We start from the raw sequence: 15,160 nt of genomic DNA, 5'->3' as shown, positions 1-15,160 counted from the left end.
GGACCTCAGGAAGGGCGTGAGGAGGTCAGTCTTGTGAGCTATGAGTGTGTTGCTGGTGGGCCAGGGAAGAAGACTAGGGGCTGCCGAAGGGCTGAAGTTCTGCCCTGATTAGAGATGGGTCCTGTGAGGATCCCAGTGTCTGGGCCATGATAGCTTCCCCTTTAAAACCCCAAACCCTCAGGGACCTGGGGGTGTAGGGGGAGCTCCACCATTGCCCTCAGCAAAGCTGGCTCCCAAGGAACACTCATCCCCCGTGAAGATTTTTATGACCCTTATGGATACTAACCCCTTTTAAAGGTCTTTGTTAAAGGGCTCCTTTTAAAGGAGCTCAGCTTGACTCGTATAGAGAATCACTACAGGAAGCATTGATGCCGTCCAAATTTTTCTGAGCAACTGACTCCAGGCCTGTCTCCTCACCCCTCTCCCAACAGAACCAGGGATTTCTGCCCCAGAAGCAACCTCTACAAAACACACACACACACACACACACACACAGAGGATTCTTCCTGGCCCAACACAGAGCTCGCTGCCCTGTGAGTTGCAGTAGGGCCCTGCAGACAAGAAAGGGCCACACTGAGGCTAAAGAAGTCTTGTGTACGGACACCTCCCTCCTGTCAGTTCTCCCTCTGACCCACACACCTGGTCCCATTACATGCACATCCCACGGGCCAGGCAGAGGATGGTGCCATCTCTGAGATGTGTAACATCCTGGGGCAGCTATCCAGGCCATCGCCTGCTAGGTTTCCAGCTCTGAAGAGAGCTGCCTTTGTGTTTATGGGGGGAAGGAGGCGTGGGAGGGTTGGGGGACTCCTCACTGAAGCCCCATGTTGGGGAGGGCACACATTGAGCTCCCCCCGGGGACAGTGTCTGAATGGAAAGACAAGTGGGCCCAGCTCAAAGTTCTGGAGACTTGTAAGAGGTAGGAAAAGAAATGCACAAAGGAACAGAAGGGCTGGCCCTAAACTAAGGAGAAGCCAGGGGCCTGTGGGGCCAGCAGGGATTCCATAAGGAGAGTGATGCTCTATGCCACAAGCTGAGTGTGCAGATGAGGACCAGGTGGCTGTCAAACATGGCAGCTTCCACTTGGGAGAGGGCTGACCTGGGTTCCAGCCCAGCAAGTCACCTCAATGACTTCATTTGTCAAAGGGTCCTGGTCCTGACGATTAGAGATCCTAGATTAGAGGAGATCCTACATCGTGCAGGCAGCCGCCACATCAGCATCTCAGCCAGCTTCCTACTGCCTAGAAAGAAGGCCCAGTGAGGGAGGCGATGGCCAAGCTTCGGTCCTGGGCTGGGGCGGGGAAAGGCGGAAATGAGCTAGGTTCTCCTCACCCTGCCCAGATGCAGACTTCCTCCAGGCCTGGTTCTTCCCTGCTGCAGCCACTTCCCAGCCCCTCCCAGCATCCATCATCTCCAGCCCTCCTTCTTCCCATCCATCCCCTGGGAGATTTGGGGAACCCAGATACCGGCCGACAGCGACTCAGCCTGCACCTACGTGGCCCGCCTGGGGGAGGGGAGAGGAGGCTGAGAGGGGGCGGGGCGGGGCGGAGGGAGGTGGTGGTGGTGAATCTCTGCTAGAGGAGGTCCTGCTCCTGGTCCAGGGCCTAATCCGAGTGGTTCAGCGTCTGAGCCCCGATCTGAGACTCGGGTCCTGAAGATGCCCACACTCCGCACAAGAGCCCCCGAACCTGGTTCTGGGCTCGGACTCCTACGGCCGGGCTCCTCCCTGCCGCCCACAGCCCAGCCCGCGGCGGTCCGCGCACTCGCACACGGCCGCGCCCGCAGGCTCACCCCCTGCCTGACCCCCAGCTGCGGGCCTGGGCTCCGGGTTCTCTTCCGGTGCAGCCTGGCCCCGCGGGGCCCGGGGGCAGGGATCGGGCTGTGGGATGGATGTGCTGGGGTGAGCGACCGAAGCCTTGCGGCCGGCGGACTTGGACCGGGTCGCTGCCCGCTACCCACCCGCTCTGGAGGCCGGCCTTGGAGACCCCCCGCCTCCAGGAGCTGGGCTGAGGCCTCGCGGGAGCCCCTGAAGGCTGGTCCTGGGAAAGGCCGCGACTTTACTCCTGTTCTCACAGATTCTCTCCCTTAACAGCTACCCAGAGTTGGCAAGGCTCATCCGACCTACAGCCGCTGGCCGACCAACAGCAGGACCTTGACTTACCCACCTCCACCTCTGCCCAGTGCCACCCTCCACACCAGCGGCTCCACTCATCCCTGCGCGGTGGGAGCAGACCTCTCGCCACCCTTTCCTGTGCCCCAGGTGGTCTCGGCCCCCCTTTATGTCATCTGGGGGCCCCCACATCCAGGCCTGGCTTCTCACCGCCAACTTAACACCCGGTGGGGGAGCTGTTGCAGGCTGAACTTTGGGGCCCATCTCTGAGCTGCACCTGTATGGGTAGGATGACTTCCCCCTTACCTGAGCTATTGTGGGGAGAAAGTGGGACGACACATACAGCGTGTAAGCAGGTTAAGCACCTTTATTATTAGTATCTGGCCAGTTCCTCTCCTGCCCTTCCTGTGTAGCGTGGAAGAAGAACAATTATCCAACTGACTGAGAGCGATTCGCAGGCCCTCAGTCAGGTCATTTAACCTCTCAGCCTCAGGTATCTCACCTGTAAAATGGGGATAATCTCTATGTAGCCAAGCTGCTAGGAGGCTGGGGTAATAAACATGTCAAGTAACCGACATAGTGTTTGGCACATAGAAGCAAAACAGAAAAATAGTACCAGCTGCTATTATTTAAATCATTATTCTGATCGAGAAATACCTACTCATCCTTCAGGACAGCCCACATGTCACTTCCCCCTGGGAACCTCCCCTATTCTCCCCATGGCAGTCATGACTTCCACCTCTGGATTCCCACGGCCCTGGTGACCTTCTGCCACAGCCTTTTCATTTACTCAGCAAGTAAGTGTTTAGTGCCTTATGTGTAGTGTATGCTGAGTCTGGGTGTAGGACATACAGTGATGAACAAAAGTTGAACCCTCGCCAAAACCGGTTTGGCTCAGTGGATAGAGCGTCAGCCTGCGGACTGAAAGGTCCCAGGTTCGATTCCGGTCAAGGGCATGTACCTTGGTTGCGGGCACATCCCCAGTAGGGGGTGTGCAGGAGGCAGCTGATCGATGTTTCTCTCTCATCGATGTTTCTAGCTTTCTATCCCTCTCCCTTCCTCTCTGTAAAAAATCAATAAAATATGTTTTAAAAAAAAAAAAAGTTGAACCCTATTCTCATAGTAGTGGAGACAGTGAGTGTGTAAATAGGTGGATAACGTCATAGCACTTAGGAGCCAGTAAAATGAGAAAACAGCAGAGAAACTAAGGTGGGGGAGGAGCTGTTTATATTGTGTGGTCAGGGAAGGCCTCATTGAGCAGATGACATTCAAGCTGAATTCTGGAAAAAGCAGCCCTAAGCCTGGCCAGTGTGGCTCAGTGGTTGAGCGTCAACCTCATGGTTCGATTCCCAGTTAGGGCACATGCCCAGGTTTCAGACTCAATCCCCAGTAGGGAGCATGCAGGAGGCAGCCAATTAATGATTCTGTCTCATCACTGATGTTTCTCTCCCTCTCTCCCTCTCCCTTCCTCTCTGAAATCAATAAAAGCAGCCCTGCAAAGACCTAGAAGAACCACTTGCCATGCAGAACAGCTAGTGGGAAGGCCCTGAGGCAGGGGAATACATGTGGCATGTCTGGCAGCAGACTGATCCAGGCACTGGGACACAGAGAGTACCAAGCACTCTTATTATTTCTGTCTCTGCCTCTAGGTGAAGCCCCTTGAGGGCAGAGATCTAATTTATTGGGTCCACGGCATAGGACAGATCTGGAGCTCTGAACAGCTGTGTTAAATTACATTGTAGTAGTAATGGGAGTAAGTCTTTCTGCACCTTTCTGTACCACATTCAGATCTTAGAGGACTCCGAAGGGACTGCCCAGTAGGCAGGATCCTCCCTAGACCAACAACCCCCAGGGCAGAGTTGTTGAGAGAGAGAAGACAGAGTTGTGCCCGAAGGGAGTGACCTGTCCAAGGTCACATAGCCAGCAAGAGGCAGGGGTGGGGCTCAAATCCAGTTTCCTCTGCTCCCCTGCCTTCTCCGCCATGGGTCTTCTATCCTGTACATCCCACTCACCCTCTCCCTCCCTGAGCTGTGGTGTCAGGAGTCCTGAGGACCATGAGAAGGAACCAAAGTGAGGACAATGGCAGGTCCCTCTTCTGCTACAAATGCAAACACAGAGCAAGGATCCCACAAGCTCCTTCCTTCCAAAGCCCTGCCCAGTCAGGCAGCCTGAGCTTGTACCCACTGGCCCTGGATGCGAATGAGGGAGGTCAGCTTGAAGTGAGAGGTTAGGGGCCAAAGCCTGGGGTCCCTACAACAGGACTGGAATGCCCTGGGCTCCAGATGCAGCGCCATCACTCTGGCCCTGCAGCCACCTCTCCAGGCCCGCCCCCCTCCCTGCAGCTGAGAAGCAATCTCCCGAGTCAGCATGTAGCAGGCCTGCCGCAGTGTCATCGGCCTCCCACACCGTGTCATCTGTGGTTAGCTGCCAGCATTTCACAGCCTGGCATGGGCTGTGAGTAGCAAACCTGGCTGAACAGAAGGAGCTCTTGTCCCCGAGGAAGAATGACATGGGCATCTTTGATCCAACCATCTTCATGCTCCAACAAAATTTTATTGGAAAAGTTTTATTGAAAAAAAAATTGTACAAATAAGTTCTTGGTTGATAGCAACAAAGGCTCATTTTCTCCCTTCCCTCCCCATCTTTGAAAATCTATTAAAGGGAAAAAAAGTTCATCCCCCTAATACCTGACCAGAGTCTACCCAGGAGCCCCCCCACCAGGAGCTATTTCCTGATCCCCTCACTGGGGCCAGGGCTACTGTGGGGGTGCCTATCCCAGGGGCTGCAGCACCTAGTTTTTATTGTTGAGGGGAGAAGGGAGGAGATTGGGGATGGAGCTGGGGAGGGAGCTGAGGTGGTGGTAGTATTCGGAAAGGAGGGTCCCCATTCCAGGAGAGCTCAGCCGAAGCCCTAGCTCCGCCTCACAGATGAGAAAGCACTGGCTATAAATATGAACACTGATTGAGGACTCTGAGGGCGGGGCATGACTACTGCTCAGGTCCCACAGGATGTGGGGCTGGGCTCAGCATCATGATTATCTGGGAGCCTATGTCCGAGCAGAGTGAATGGCGGCTGGGAAGGTCTGCTCTGCCACACAGGAAGCCTGCTGTCCCCCCCTCCCCCACCCCATGGACTATCCAAGGTCAGTACCTCAGCTCTCCCCACCCCATAGCACCCATGTGTCTCAGGAGCCTTCAGTTGCCTCCTGCCATCCCACGCCCACACCCTAGGGCCTTACAACTCATCTCGCATCTTGTCACCCTTGGGCCGAACCAGGCGCCCAATGAACAACAGGGAGCCGGTCTGGGAATCTCGAACCAGGAAGATGAAGGGGTGGTCGGCGTAGAAGAGCTTGGGGCTGCGCAGCTCCTCACGCCCATAGATGTCCTGGTCAAAGGGGTTGCCCTCTGTGTCCCACTCGAAGGCGGTGGCATGGAACACACTGGCCAGGTACAGGTCCTTCTTGCCCGACATGCGTGACAGATCGGCCTTGTTCTTGTCGATGGCCTCAGTCAGACCCAGGCCAGCCAGGTGTTTCTGTGGAACCAGGTGGGTGGGTACCAGGTGAGGCCACCGTGGACAAGGCTTCCAGACCTTCACCCTCCACCCACACCGCCCACCATCTCCCACCCTGCCTGTTCCTCGGAGCAGAGGATACCACTCCATGGCCACCTTGTGTGCCAGGCATGGCATGAGCACTTCAGCTCTCATGACAACCCTGTAAAGAGCTTGTAATCTCCACTTCACGGATGAGGAAACTGAAACTCGGGGGGCGGGGGGGGGGGGGGGGCGGCAGGATGCATCCCTGGCCCTGCTGAGCAATCCTGAGCAGTGCTTCTCCAAGTGCGGGTGGTTGACGAGCCAGCATCAGCACCACCGGCGAGCTCATATGAAATGCACACTCCCTGACCCCAGCCCAGGGCCCCGGATTCAGAGTCTCTGGGGGCGGAGCCAGAACCTTTCTAAACAAACTCTCCAGGTAATTCTCGGCACACTCAAGTTCAGGAAAGGCTGATCTAAGGACAGCTATGACCACGTCACGCTGGGGTTTAAGACCCTTTCAGAGTGAAATGATGTCTGGGATTTGCTTCAAAATAATGTGATGGGGAGGAATGGGTATGTATAGATGAATCCTTACTGGTCATGAGTGGATGATGGTTGAAGCTAGGTGATAGATACGCGAGGGTTCATTACACTAATCTACTTTAAAAGTATTTCTACACATTTCCATAGTAAAGAGTTCAAGCACATACACACACACACCCCGTCCATGGCTCTGCACAGCCCTGGGAAGCCAAGTGCAAGCTCTTACACCACAGCCTCAGCCGTTAAGCACACCCCACCCTGTTCTCCCTTCCACAGCCCCACTGAGCAGCCAGCATCCTCAAAGGCAGCTCGATGGCCACCCTCTCTCCCTGGAGGGCTCTTAGATACCTCATCATCTGGGAAACTTCCCTCTCCCACAGGCCTGGAGCCATGCCTTCCTGGCCTCAGGCCCCCTGCCCTCCCTCTGTCTCCTTCCTGGCTCAGACCTCCCCCAAGGCTCTCCCTGGTTCTCAGAGCAGAAGAGGCAGCAGTAAAGGACTGTGGGCTGAGTGAACAGCAGCCTCCAGGGCCCAGGCTTCGGCAGGACCGTCTCCCTCCCCAGCACGGACAACTTGGTCCTGGGACAGGCATTCTAGGCCCAGCTATTTCAGTCCTGATGACCTTAGCAAGTCACTCACTTCGAATTTCCCAACTGAATCCACCCCATGGACTGGTGGGTTCCAGGAAGACACAGCAGAAAGAAGGGGAGAACGGTGTCAGGTAACAGCCACTGCAGAGGGGTGATAGCTCCTCACCAGAACCCTCAGTGCTTTCTGCTGGACAGACCATCTGAGCTCCACTAGTCTCTGGTTTGGAACCTCAGTCCCATTTCACCTCAAGCTTTCTCTCTCCATGCTCTCTTAGCAGCAAGACTGAATCAACTCTCTGGGTAAGAGGCCTGCCAAGAAACCATGTTTGGCATCCAAGGCAAGAATGAGCTGAAAGTTTTCCCTTTGGAGTAGGTAAAAAAACACACACCTCTCTCCTTATTGACAAAAAGGCCACTCTAGCCCTAACCGGTTTGGCTCAGTGGATAGAGCGTTGGCCTGCAGACTGGGGAGTCCCAGGTTCGATTTCTGTCAAGGGCATGTACCTTGGTTGTGGGCACATCCCCAGTAGGGGGCGTGTAAGAGGCAGCTGATTGATGTTTCTCTCTCTTCAATGTTTCTCTCTATCCCTCTCCCTTCCTCTCTGTAAAAAAAAAAAAATCAATAAAATATATTTAAAAAAAGAAAAAGAAAGGCCACGCTAAGCTTTTACCTGCAGGACTAATTGCAGCTCCACCACTTATTAGCCAGGGTGACCTTAGTCTCTCAAGCCACTGGTCATGAGGGGGAAATCATGTTGAGCAGATGAGTTATGTTTCCAGCCATCCCAAGTGACCCGTAGCTGAAAGCCATGATTAGTCTTATCACTGCATAGTGGACAATCCTCTAGCTTGAACAGTCTACAACGGGGGCATTCAGACTCTCAGAGGCAGCACAGGATTAAGGGCATGGCTTAGTGCCAAATGTCTGAGATATTGGTTGTGTGACTTTAAATTATCCAATCTTTCTGAGCCTTAGTTTCCTCATCTGTAAAATAAGGTTGATAGTCCTACCTAATAAAGTTGTTTCGAGGATGAAGAGTTTAATACATGTAAAGTGCTTAGACAAGTGCCTGGCACACAGCAAGTGCCCACTTAGATTTAGGTACTGATGTTATCATCATCTTCCCAAGAGCAGGGCCTGTGCCTCCTCCACCAGTTACCCTGAAAACAGAGCTCAGTACTGCCTAGACACCCAGAGAGGCTCAGGACAGACGTGCTGAGCTGGTGATGGATGCCCCAAGTACCCCCCTCCTATAAGCCCAGGGGCCCTGAGTTGGGCCACCCCTTACCTGAAGGTCATGGGTCACTTCCACCACCCCCTTGGGCAGGGAGATGGCAACAGCCTTCTTCTGCATCTTCCCCATCCAGGTCTTCAGCTGCTCTTTGGTCAGCATCTTCTCAAGGCGCTCCAGGGGCTCCACATGGTGGGGCATAAGGATGATGAGGCTGGAGAGCTTGTGGGCCAGGGGCATCTCCACAATTTGCAGCTTCTCCTTCTCGTCGTCATAGTAGTTGTAGAGACCTGGGGAAAGGGCAGAGGGGGCACTGAGCACACTGTGGGCCAGTGGTGGGCCAGGCCCCAAGTACCCTGGGATCCCCACCTTGGCCCCCTGCTCTGCAAGGCACCTACCTGTCCGGTGCATCATCGTGACACCCACGGTGTAGGAACGCGTCACCATGAAGCCTCGGTTGTCCACCATCTTGTGGTGGAATCTCTCGTCCCAGTGTGCTGTAGCAGGGGGTGGGATACAAGGTCAGAAATAGATGTCACCTCCCTCAGGACACAGCCCTCTCCAACCACATACCCTGGATTTATCTCTACCACAGGCCTTTGTTCCAAGCTCCGAGTCTCAGCCGCAGCTCACCTTCCCCTCCCCACCCTCCAGCACCGGGCCCACAGAGCACATGTGTCCTGCTTTGGGGGGCAGGGTTCCTGGCCCCAGGACAGGTTTCCTGCTTTGGCTCTCTACAGTCAGGGCCTGGCTGCTTCCATAGGGCAGGGACTTCCTTCGGAAGGACACTCAGCTCAGCCACTGCCACGTGTGCCCGCTGCCTTGGTGCCCCCGTCAGACATTTGGGCAACATGTGCTGAGCTGGACTTCTCACCCCACCTAGTAACTGAGGGGGGTGTGCCCTGGGCAGGGAGTGTCCCAAGACTACCCTTAAGTCTTGTCTGCAAGTCCTATCTACGTGGCCAGAAACATGACCCAGAAAACCACGCACGTGTGACAGTGGCCTGAGCCTGCCCTACCTCATAACCTGACCTGTGTTCAAATCCAGACACAGCTGCTGACTGGCTATGAGACCTTTCACCCCTCCTACCTTGGACCCCTTATTTGTAAAAAGGGGGGTACTTCGTCCTCACAGCACACCATGAGAGGAACAATGATGTCCACATAGGTACTCAAAAATAAGCATTAACCCCAAATCAAATCTTCACCTCAACACAGATATACCTGGGCCTAAGTCCTAGCTGAGCCTCGGTTTCCTCACCTGTGCAATGGAGGGGACACCGCCTGCCCCCAGAGTTGTTTTGAGGATTAGGCATGATCACAGGTGTGGGCCTTTCTCCAGCTCACTACTGAGACACAAGTGATTATTGAACTGTTTTGATTCCAAGACAAACACAGCACTTTGTTGTGACTGCAGCACAGTGGGAGTGCCTCCTCTGGAGTCCCTCCGCTGGGCTTGCATCTGTCCCATTCCTTAGACACAGCACTACACCTCTCTGGACCTAATGTCTGTGTGTGAAAGGTTTAATAACAGTGCCTGCCTCTGTGGTTGTTATGAAGATTTAGTGCCCTAACCGGTTTGGCTCAGTGGATAGAGCGTCGGCCTGCGGACTGAAAGGTCCCAGGTTCGATTCCAGTCAAGGGCATGTACCTTGGTTGCGGGCACATCCCCAGTGGGAGGCGTGCTGGAGGCAGCTGATTGATGTTTCTCTCTCATCGATGTTTCTAGCTCTCTATCCCTCTCCCTTCCTCTCTGTAAAAAATCAATAAAATATATATTAAAAAAAAAAAAGATTTAGTGACAAGCAGGTACTGGGCACAGGAATACAGATCAACTTGCTAGGGGCTCTGGGGACAGGAGGCCCCGCCCCGCCCCGCCCCGCCGGACTCACGCTTGAAGAACATGGCGTTGACCAGCAGCGCGCCGTCTGTGCGCTCCACCTCCTTGGTGACTTCGGGCAGCTTGCCATCGGTGGTCTGTGCGGCCCACTCGTTGATGGACTGCAGGGCGCTGCGCTTGTCGCGGAAGTTGATCTTGGAGTGCTCGCAGTTGTAGTGCAGCTTGCTGCTGCGCACGAAGTCCTCGGCGAAGCTCACCGAGCTGGGCCCGTACAGGCGGCTGCCCAGCTTCCAGGTCACGTTGCGCGCGGTGCTGTTGCTGAGCGAGCGCAGCAGCTCCCCCAGGCCCGCGTGCACCTCCTCGTCTCGGAGCTGCTCCGCGCTCAGCACCGCCTTGGCCTGCGACGCCGTGGTTGCCTTGCCGCCCAGGGACACAAGCCCCAGCGAGGAGGCCACCACCACGGGCGACAGCAGGATGTTCTCCACCGCCTGGTCCTTGGCCATGGCCTGGTAGAGGCTGAAGGCCAGGCCGGCGCTGCGCTCAGCGAGTGTGGTGGCCTTGGGGCTCAGCTTCTCAGCAGTGCCGGGGGCTGCTGCGGCCGCGGGCTTCTTCACCTCGGCGGCCAGGGCCATGGCCAGGAGGCAGAAGGTGCTGGTGAGCAGGAGGGAGCGCATGGCTGGGAGGTGGGTTGTGTGCGCCACGGAGGACCTGTGAGGGCTGCAGAGAGAGTGTGGCCCTGAAGCCCTAGGCAGCCCTCCCCAACAGCCGTCCCTGGCCTCTGGCTGCCACCAAGCTCCCTGGAGATGGGACCAAGGAAACAGAGTTCAGACCTCACTCAGGATTCCCCAGATTGGGGGGCCTTCGTCTGCCCATCTCACAGAGGCCTGGTTTGGCGTCTCATCCAAAGCAGGGTTCCTGGGAAGTCATCACATCCACCCTAGTGATTTCTTGCACTGAACTTACAACACTTAGGCCCAGTGGTCGGCAAACTGCGGCTCTGTTGACTATGAGTTTGCCGACTACTGACCTAGACTCTCGATTCCAATAATTACAGGCTGTTGTTGTTCCTTGTGATTAAGCCCCTATCACAGTGGTCGGCAAACTCATTAGTCAACAGAGTGGCAAACTTTGGCTCGCGAGCTGCATGTGGCTCGCGAGCTGCAGTTTGCCAACCACTGACTTAGGCCGATGTGATTCTTAGGTATTATTTCCATCCCTAACTAGTCTGTGACCTCCAGGAGGACAGGAACCCTAGCCAGTCTGGCTTCCCTCAAGATCCCCAGTGCCTAGCACACAGAAGTCCTCAGTTGTTGCTGAAAGACCAGAAACCAGGGCCACTTGGCCAGTTTGTATAAAGGTTAGTTCTCATCTTATACAAACATGAGGTCCTTTTCCAGTGGAAAAAAGTGGAAGATGGGCTAAGGGTCTGCATGAAGCCTAGGTATCTTGGCAAAGGAAGCCATAAAGGACAGAATCGTAGGCCCGTTCCTCCCCCAGGCCTTTCATTCCGTCCTGGATGTTAATGAGTCATTGGCTGGCTCACTTATTAAATGGGAAAGCCCAGATGCTCCGCTCAGCTGCCCCCAGGGTGACTTTCAGAGTGTGTATGTGTGCACACAGGTGTGTGCCACCCCTCTCTGAGCCTCAGTCTCTACTCTCCAAGTTGTAAGGATCCCCGTCTTCATGCCCAAGGCCTCTGTCTTAGCAGGGACATGCCTGCCCATTTGTCCACAGCCTCTGGAGTGATGGGAAATCCCCAGGACAAGAGCTAGGTGGGGTGGGAGAATAGGTTTCCTGAAAGGAAGGATACTGGGGGAGGGGGTAAGTTACAGTTCAATGGAGCAGTGACACCCCCTCTTCCGCCCTCCCCCACAGACTGGCCAAATGTGTGTTCAGGCTCCCAGGAAGCTGGGGACAGCCATCTGCTTTGTGGGTCCAGGGATGCCCTTAGGTCCCCTAAGATAAACTTCACTCCACTCTCTGGGGTCTCCAATCAGAACAGTTTCTCTACATAGGACAGAAGAGTGACAGGGCAAAGGGAAGGGTCGGAAGGGACCCTGGGTCCCACTGCTCTGGCAGATGCATTTCATGGTCCTCCTCAAGGAGGAGCAAAAAGTCAGATTCCTGGTGGAAGACCCTCAGGACTTGGGCCTGCCTGTGGGAGCACTGGGTTTGTGGGAAGACTAATGCTGCAGCCACCCAGTGAACCCAAGCAGCCCACCCCCAACACTGGGCTGCTCCTTCCTTAAAGGTGCAGGGCAAAGGAGAAGCAAAGGGTCCATGGGGAGAGAGGGGAAGGCCTGGAGATCCACAATGCCGGGGGGGGGGGGGGGGGGAGGGAGGTACAAGAGAGATCTATTCCCTAGAGTACAGATTTTGGAGGTAAGAGAGGGGCTCATCCTAAAGTACAGCCTGGCCACCTTCTTCCCGGCCCTACCTCCTTCCCTCACCAGGCCTGGAGCCTCCGAGGCAGTGACCATATAATTATCGTACAAACAAGGCCACTCAAAAGAGTAGAATGGGGCACTACCAATTATTATGCCAGGACAACAGGCACATGGTCACCTTCTTCAAAGGCCCCCTCTAGTCCAGACAGCTGATGACAGAGCTCAGACCCCTAGAGGCCACCAGCATCTTCTTGGGAGACAGTCAAGACCAGCACGCAGCCCTGCCACGTGGCAGCAGTCACCATCTTGACAGCCCCCACTCCCAGGCAGCCAAGGGAACCTCAAAGGGCTGGGAGGGGCTTTTCCAGAAAGCACCAAATCACTAGTTTGGGATTCCTCAGGCAGCCACACAGCTGCGCTCCTGCTTCTCCTCCGGAGGCGGCAGCGACGTGGCAGTCTGGAAACTGAATTATCTCCAACCGCTAGAGGGGGGCTCCCAGCCTGGGAAGCAGGCCCATGTTCAGTCCCGTGGGGAGCCATGGAGCCTCCTTGCCTGGCTTCCAGGGCACACATGGGCCTCTGCAGGGAGGTGCGTGGCAGTAGAGAAGGACTGCCTGCCTGTTAACCCAGGAGCAGAACCGAGGAAGGCAAGTTACTGCAAGCAAGCCGACCTCCCACAGCCCAGCCCATGTTTCCACAGAGAAATTCCAGCCCTTAGGCCACAGCGAGGCCCACAAAGAAAAATATACACCATCCGCCGCCACAGCAAGCAGGACTGAGTGGAGACTGTATCCCGGGTTTTTGTACGGAAGAGGGAAGGGAGCAGCTGCCGGCAGGGCCACCAGAGAGGGTCTCAAACACTTGAGGGGGTCTAAAGTACCTGGAAACTGCCTCTGGGGGAGGTCAATGCCTGCCTTTTTCATTCTGAAAGAAAACAGAGCAGTGAGGAGGATGGGATAGGGCAGAGCTGGGGTGGTGGTAAGGGAGAGCCTGGAAGGCCCAGCCCCCCAAAAGGACCCCATCTTCAGCCTACCCTGCCCTGCCCTGCCTGTAGGAGGGAAGAAGGCCTAACCAGTCCCAGATCTATGGGGACCTGGAGATCACCCACGTCACTGTACCATGGGAGAAACTGGGGGGTCAGGCCTCTAGCACAGGGCTCCCCGCGAACCCCAGAAGCACCCCCAGAGCCCCTTCGGAGGGCTGGATGTGGTGTCCCGTTACACAGCCAGTAAAAAAAAAAAACAACCTCTGCTGGGAATCCTTGTGAACAGAGACAAAAGGACGAGACCAGGAGGCCTCAGGAAGGGGGGATGGGCGGAAGGGTGTGGTCCCATCCAGACTTCCAGGGAACCAAAGCCCCCTGATTTCCCCCGGCCTCCATCCGGGCCCTGCAGCCCGGAGGGACCAGGCGGAAGCCAGGGAAGAGGAGGGGCCAGGCCTTGGGGCCCGGCTGGAAGCGGTTTCATTCTTCTTGCCCCACTCCAGCAGCCTCAGGAATGCCCTGAGCTGGGGGCAGGGAAGCCGGCCTCCGAAGTAGCCTTAACCCTGCAGTGACTCCAGGAACCAGGTGGCAGCGGCCGGGGTGACTCACCGCCTCCTAGTCAGCTTCCCCTCAGCTCCCGGCTTGCAGGGCTGGCCGGGTCCCCCTGTCCCTAGAAGGAGCCCCAGGACCCATCTCCTCATTCCCGGTCCCTACAGAGGGTCCAGTCTCAGCATCCCGGCCCCGGCCCCACTGTTTCCTCTCGGTCATCACACCCCTGCACCACACTTTTGGGGAAGCCTGCACTTTTTCTGGATCCCCAACCGGCTCTGGTCTCTGCCCTCAGGCTGTCCGGCCAGGGCCACCCAGCCCCGGGTTCTCAATCCGAACCCTCCAGCTGCCCCCCAGTGCAGGGACTCCGGTTTGCAGGCTCTGGGCTGGCCTCCAACCCCTCCCGGGAGCCGACCGCCCCTCTCACTCCCTGGAGCAACCCCCCACCCCCACCCCCAAGCCCGGGCAGCTCCCGCCCCTCACCTGGGCCGGCCGGGCTGGCGCGGGGACAGAGCTCAGGCACTGGAGCGGCGGGCGGGCGGGCGGACGGACAGACTCCACTCTCCGATGCTCCACCTATCCCCGGCTCTATATATGGTGTCCCCTCCTCCCGCCCCGTCCCGAGAAACTTCTGGAAAGTTAGAAAAGCTTCCGGAGGGCACCCGGGCTCCGCCAAAAAAAGCCAGAGACCTCCCCCAAACCGCCCTGCTCCCGCCCCTCCCTCCCTCTGCGGGCGCCCTCCCAGCCCCTGGGTCCTACTGCCTCCGTCGTCGGGTGGGGCGCGGGGGAGACCCCGCCGCGGGGCGGGCGCCTGGACCCCCGCGACCTGCAGAGGCAGGCGTCCTCCGACTCCGGGGAGACTCCGGTCCTTGTGGTCCCGGAGGCTGGGGTGGGTGGAGCTCGGACGGCTGAGCTGGAGGGGACACGGGGCTCCTGGGTCCAGCCCCCTTCCCATCCCCAGGCTCTCTCCGCACCCCCCACCCCCCCCCCCCCCATCTCACATTCCTTCCAACACCCCTTTCCCTGCCTGGGCTCTGCCGGGAGGGGATCCTCTCCCCAGACCCCACCCTGTTGTGGAGCTGAAACGTTTGGTTCCCCTACGCGCCCTCTCGGCAGTCAGGGCCCCGCTCCTTTGTCTCAGGGAGGTGGTTGGGAGGCAGCTCCCTTCTCCATCCGCAGCTTCTCCCCAACTCAGTTTAACCTCCGTTACCCACCTGAGGAGGAGGGGGACCCGAACCAGACCCAGTACCTGACCCTCACTCCCCCCGGAAAGTGTTGAAGTGACAGAGGCACAGACACGCGGGAACATCAGGTGGTCTTGTGGGGCTGGAGGGGTGCACACTAAGTAATGTGCTGTGTGACCCCAAGTTACTCTCCTTTGCTGG

At 56.8% G+C, this 15,160-nt stretch overlaps 1 protein-coding gene across 2 annotated transcripts; it reads right to left on the bottom strand.

Annotated features, from left to right (window-relative positions):
* Window positions 1–4,643: 4,643 nt before the first annotated feature.
* Window positions 4,644–14,427, bottom strand: SERPINH1 (serpin family H member 1). Of its 2 annotated transcripts, XM_079787934.1 has the most exons (6): window positions 14,259–14,427; window positions 13,125–13,168; window positions 9,910–10,574; window positions 8,416–8,514; window positions 8,075–8,307; window positions 4,644–5,647 (listed from the first exon to the last, which is right to left on the bottom strand). In XM_079787934.1, the coding sequence occupies exons 3-6, from the start codon at window positions 10,529–10,531 to the stop codon at window positions 5,345–5,347; spliced, it is 1,257 nt and encodes a 418-aa protein (XP_079644060.1). In that variant the 5' UTR covers window positions 10,532–10,574; window positions 13,125–13,168; window positions 14,259–14,427; the 3' UTR covers window positions 4,644–5,344. The 2 variants fall into 2 exon arrangements, with proteins under 2 accessions (XP_079644060.1, XP_079644059.1); XM_079787933.1 differs by lacking the exon at window positions 13,125–13,168 and having other exon boundaries at window positions 14,259–14,426.
* Window positions 14,428–15,160: the final 733 nt, after the last annotated feature.

This window comes from Cnephaeus nilssonii (genome assembly GCF_951640355.1).
Source record: "Cnephaeus nilssonii genome assembly, chromosome: 13".
NCBI classification, from domain to species: Eukaryota; Metazoa; Chordata; class Mammalia; order Chiroptera; family Vespertilionidae; genus Cnephaeus; species Cnephaeus nilssonii.
The sequence above is the reverse complement of the archived record's forward strand: the minus strand, read 5'-3'. Positions and strand labels throughout refer to the sequence as shown.

Bases quoted from the DNA above. Each gene is read 5' to 3' on its own strand.
- SERPINH1 (XM_079787934.1), bottom strand. From the start codon at position 10,531: ATGCGCTCCCTCCTGCTCACCAGCACCTTCTGCCTCCTGGCCATGGCC. The intron at 8,515-9,909 runs GTGAGTCCGGCG...CCCCTGCTACAG, and splicing joins CAACGCCATGTTCTTCAAGC to CACACTGGGACGAGAGATTC. The intron at 8,308-8,415 runs GTAGGTGCCTTG...CCCTTTCCCCAG, and splicing joins CACGATGATGCACCGGACAG to GTCTCTACAACTACTATGAC.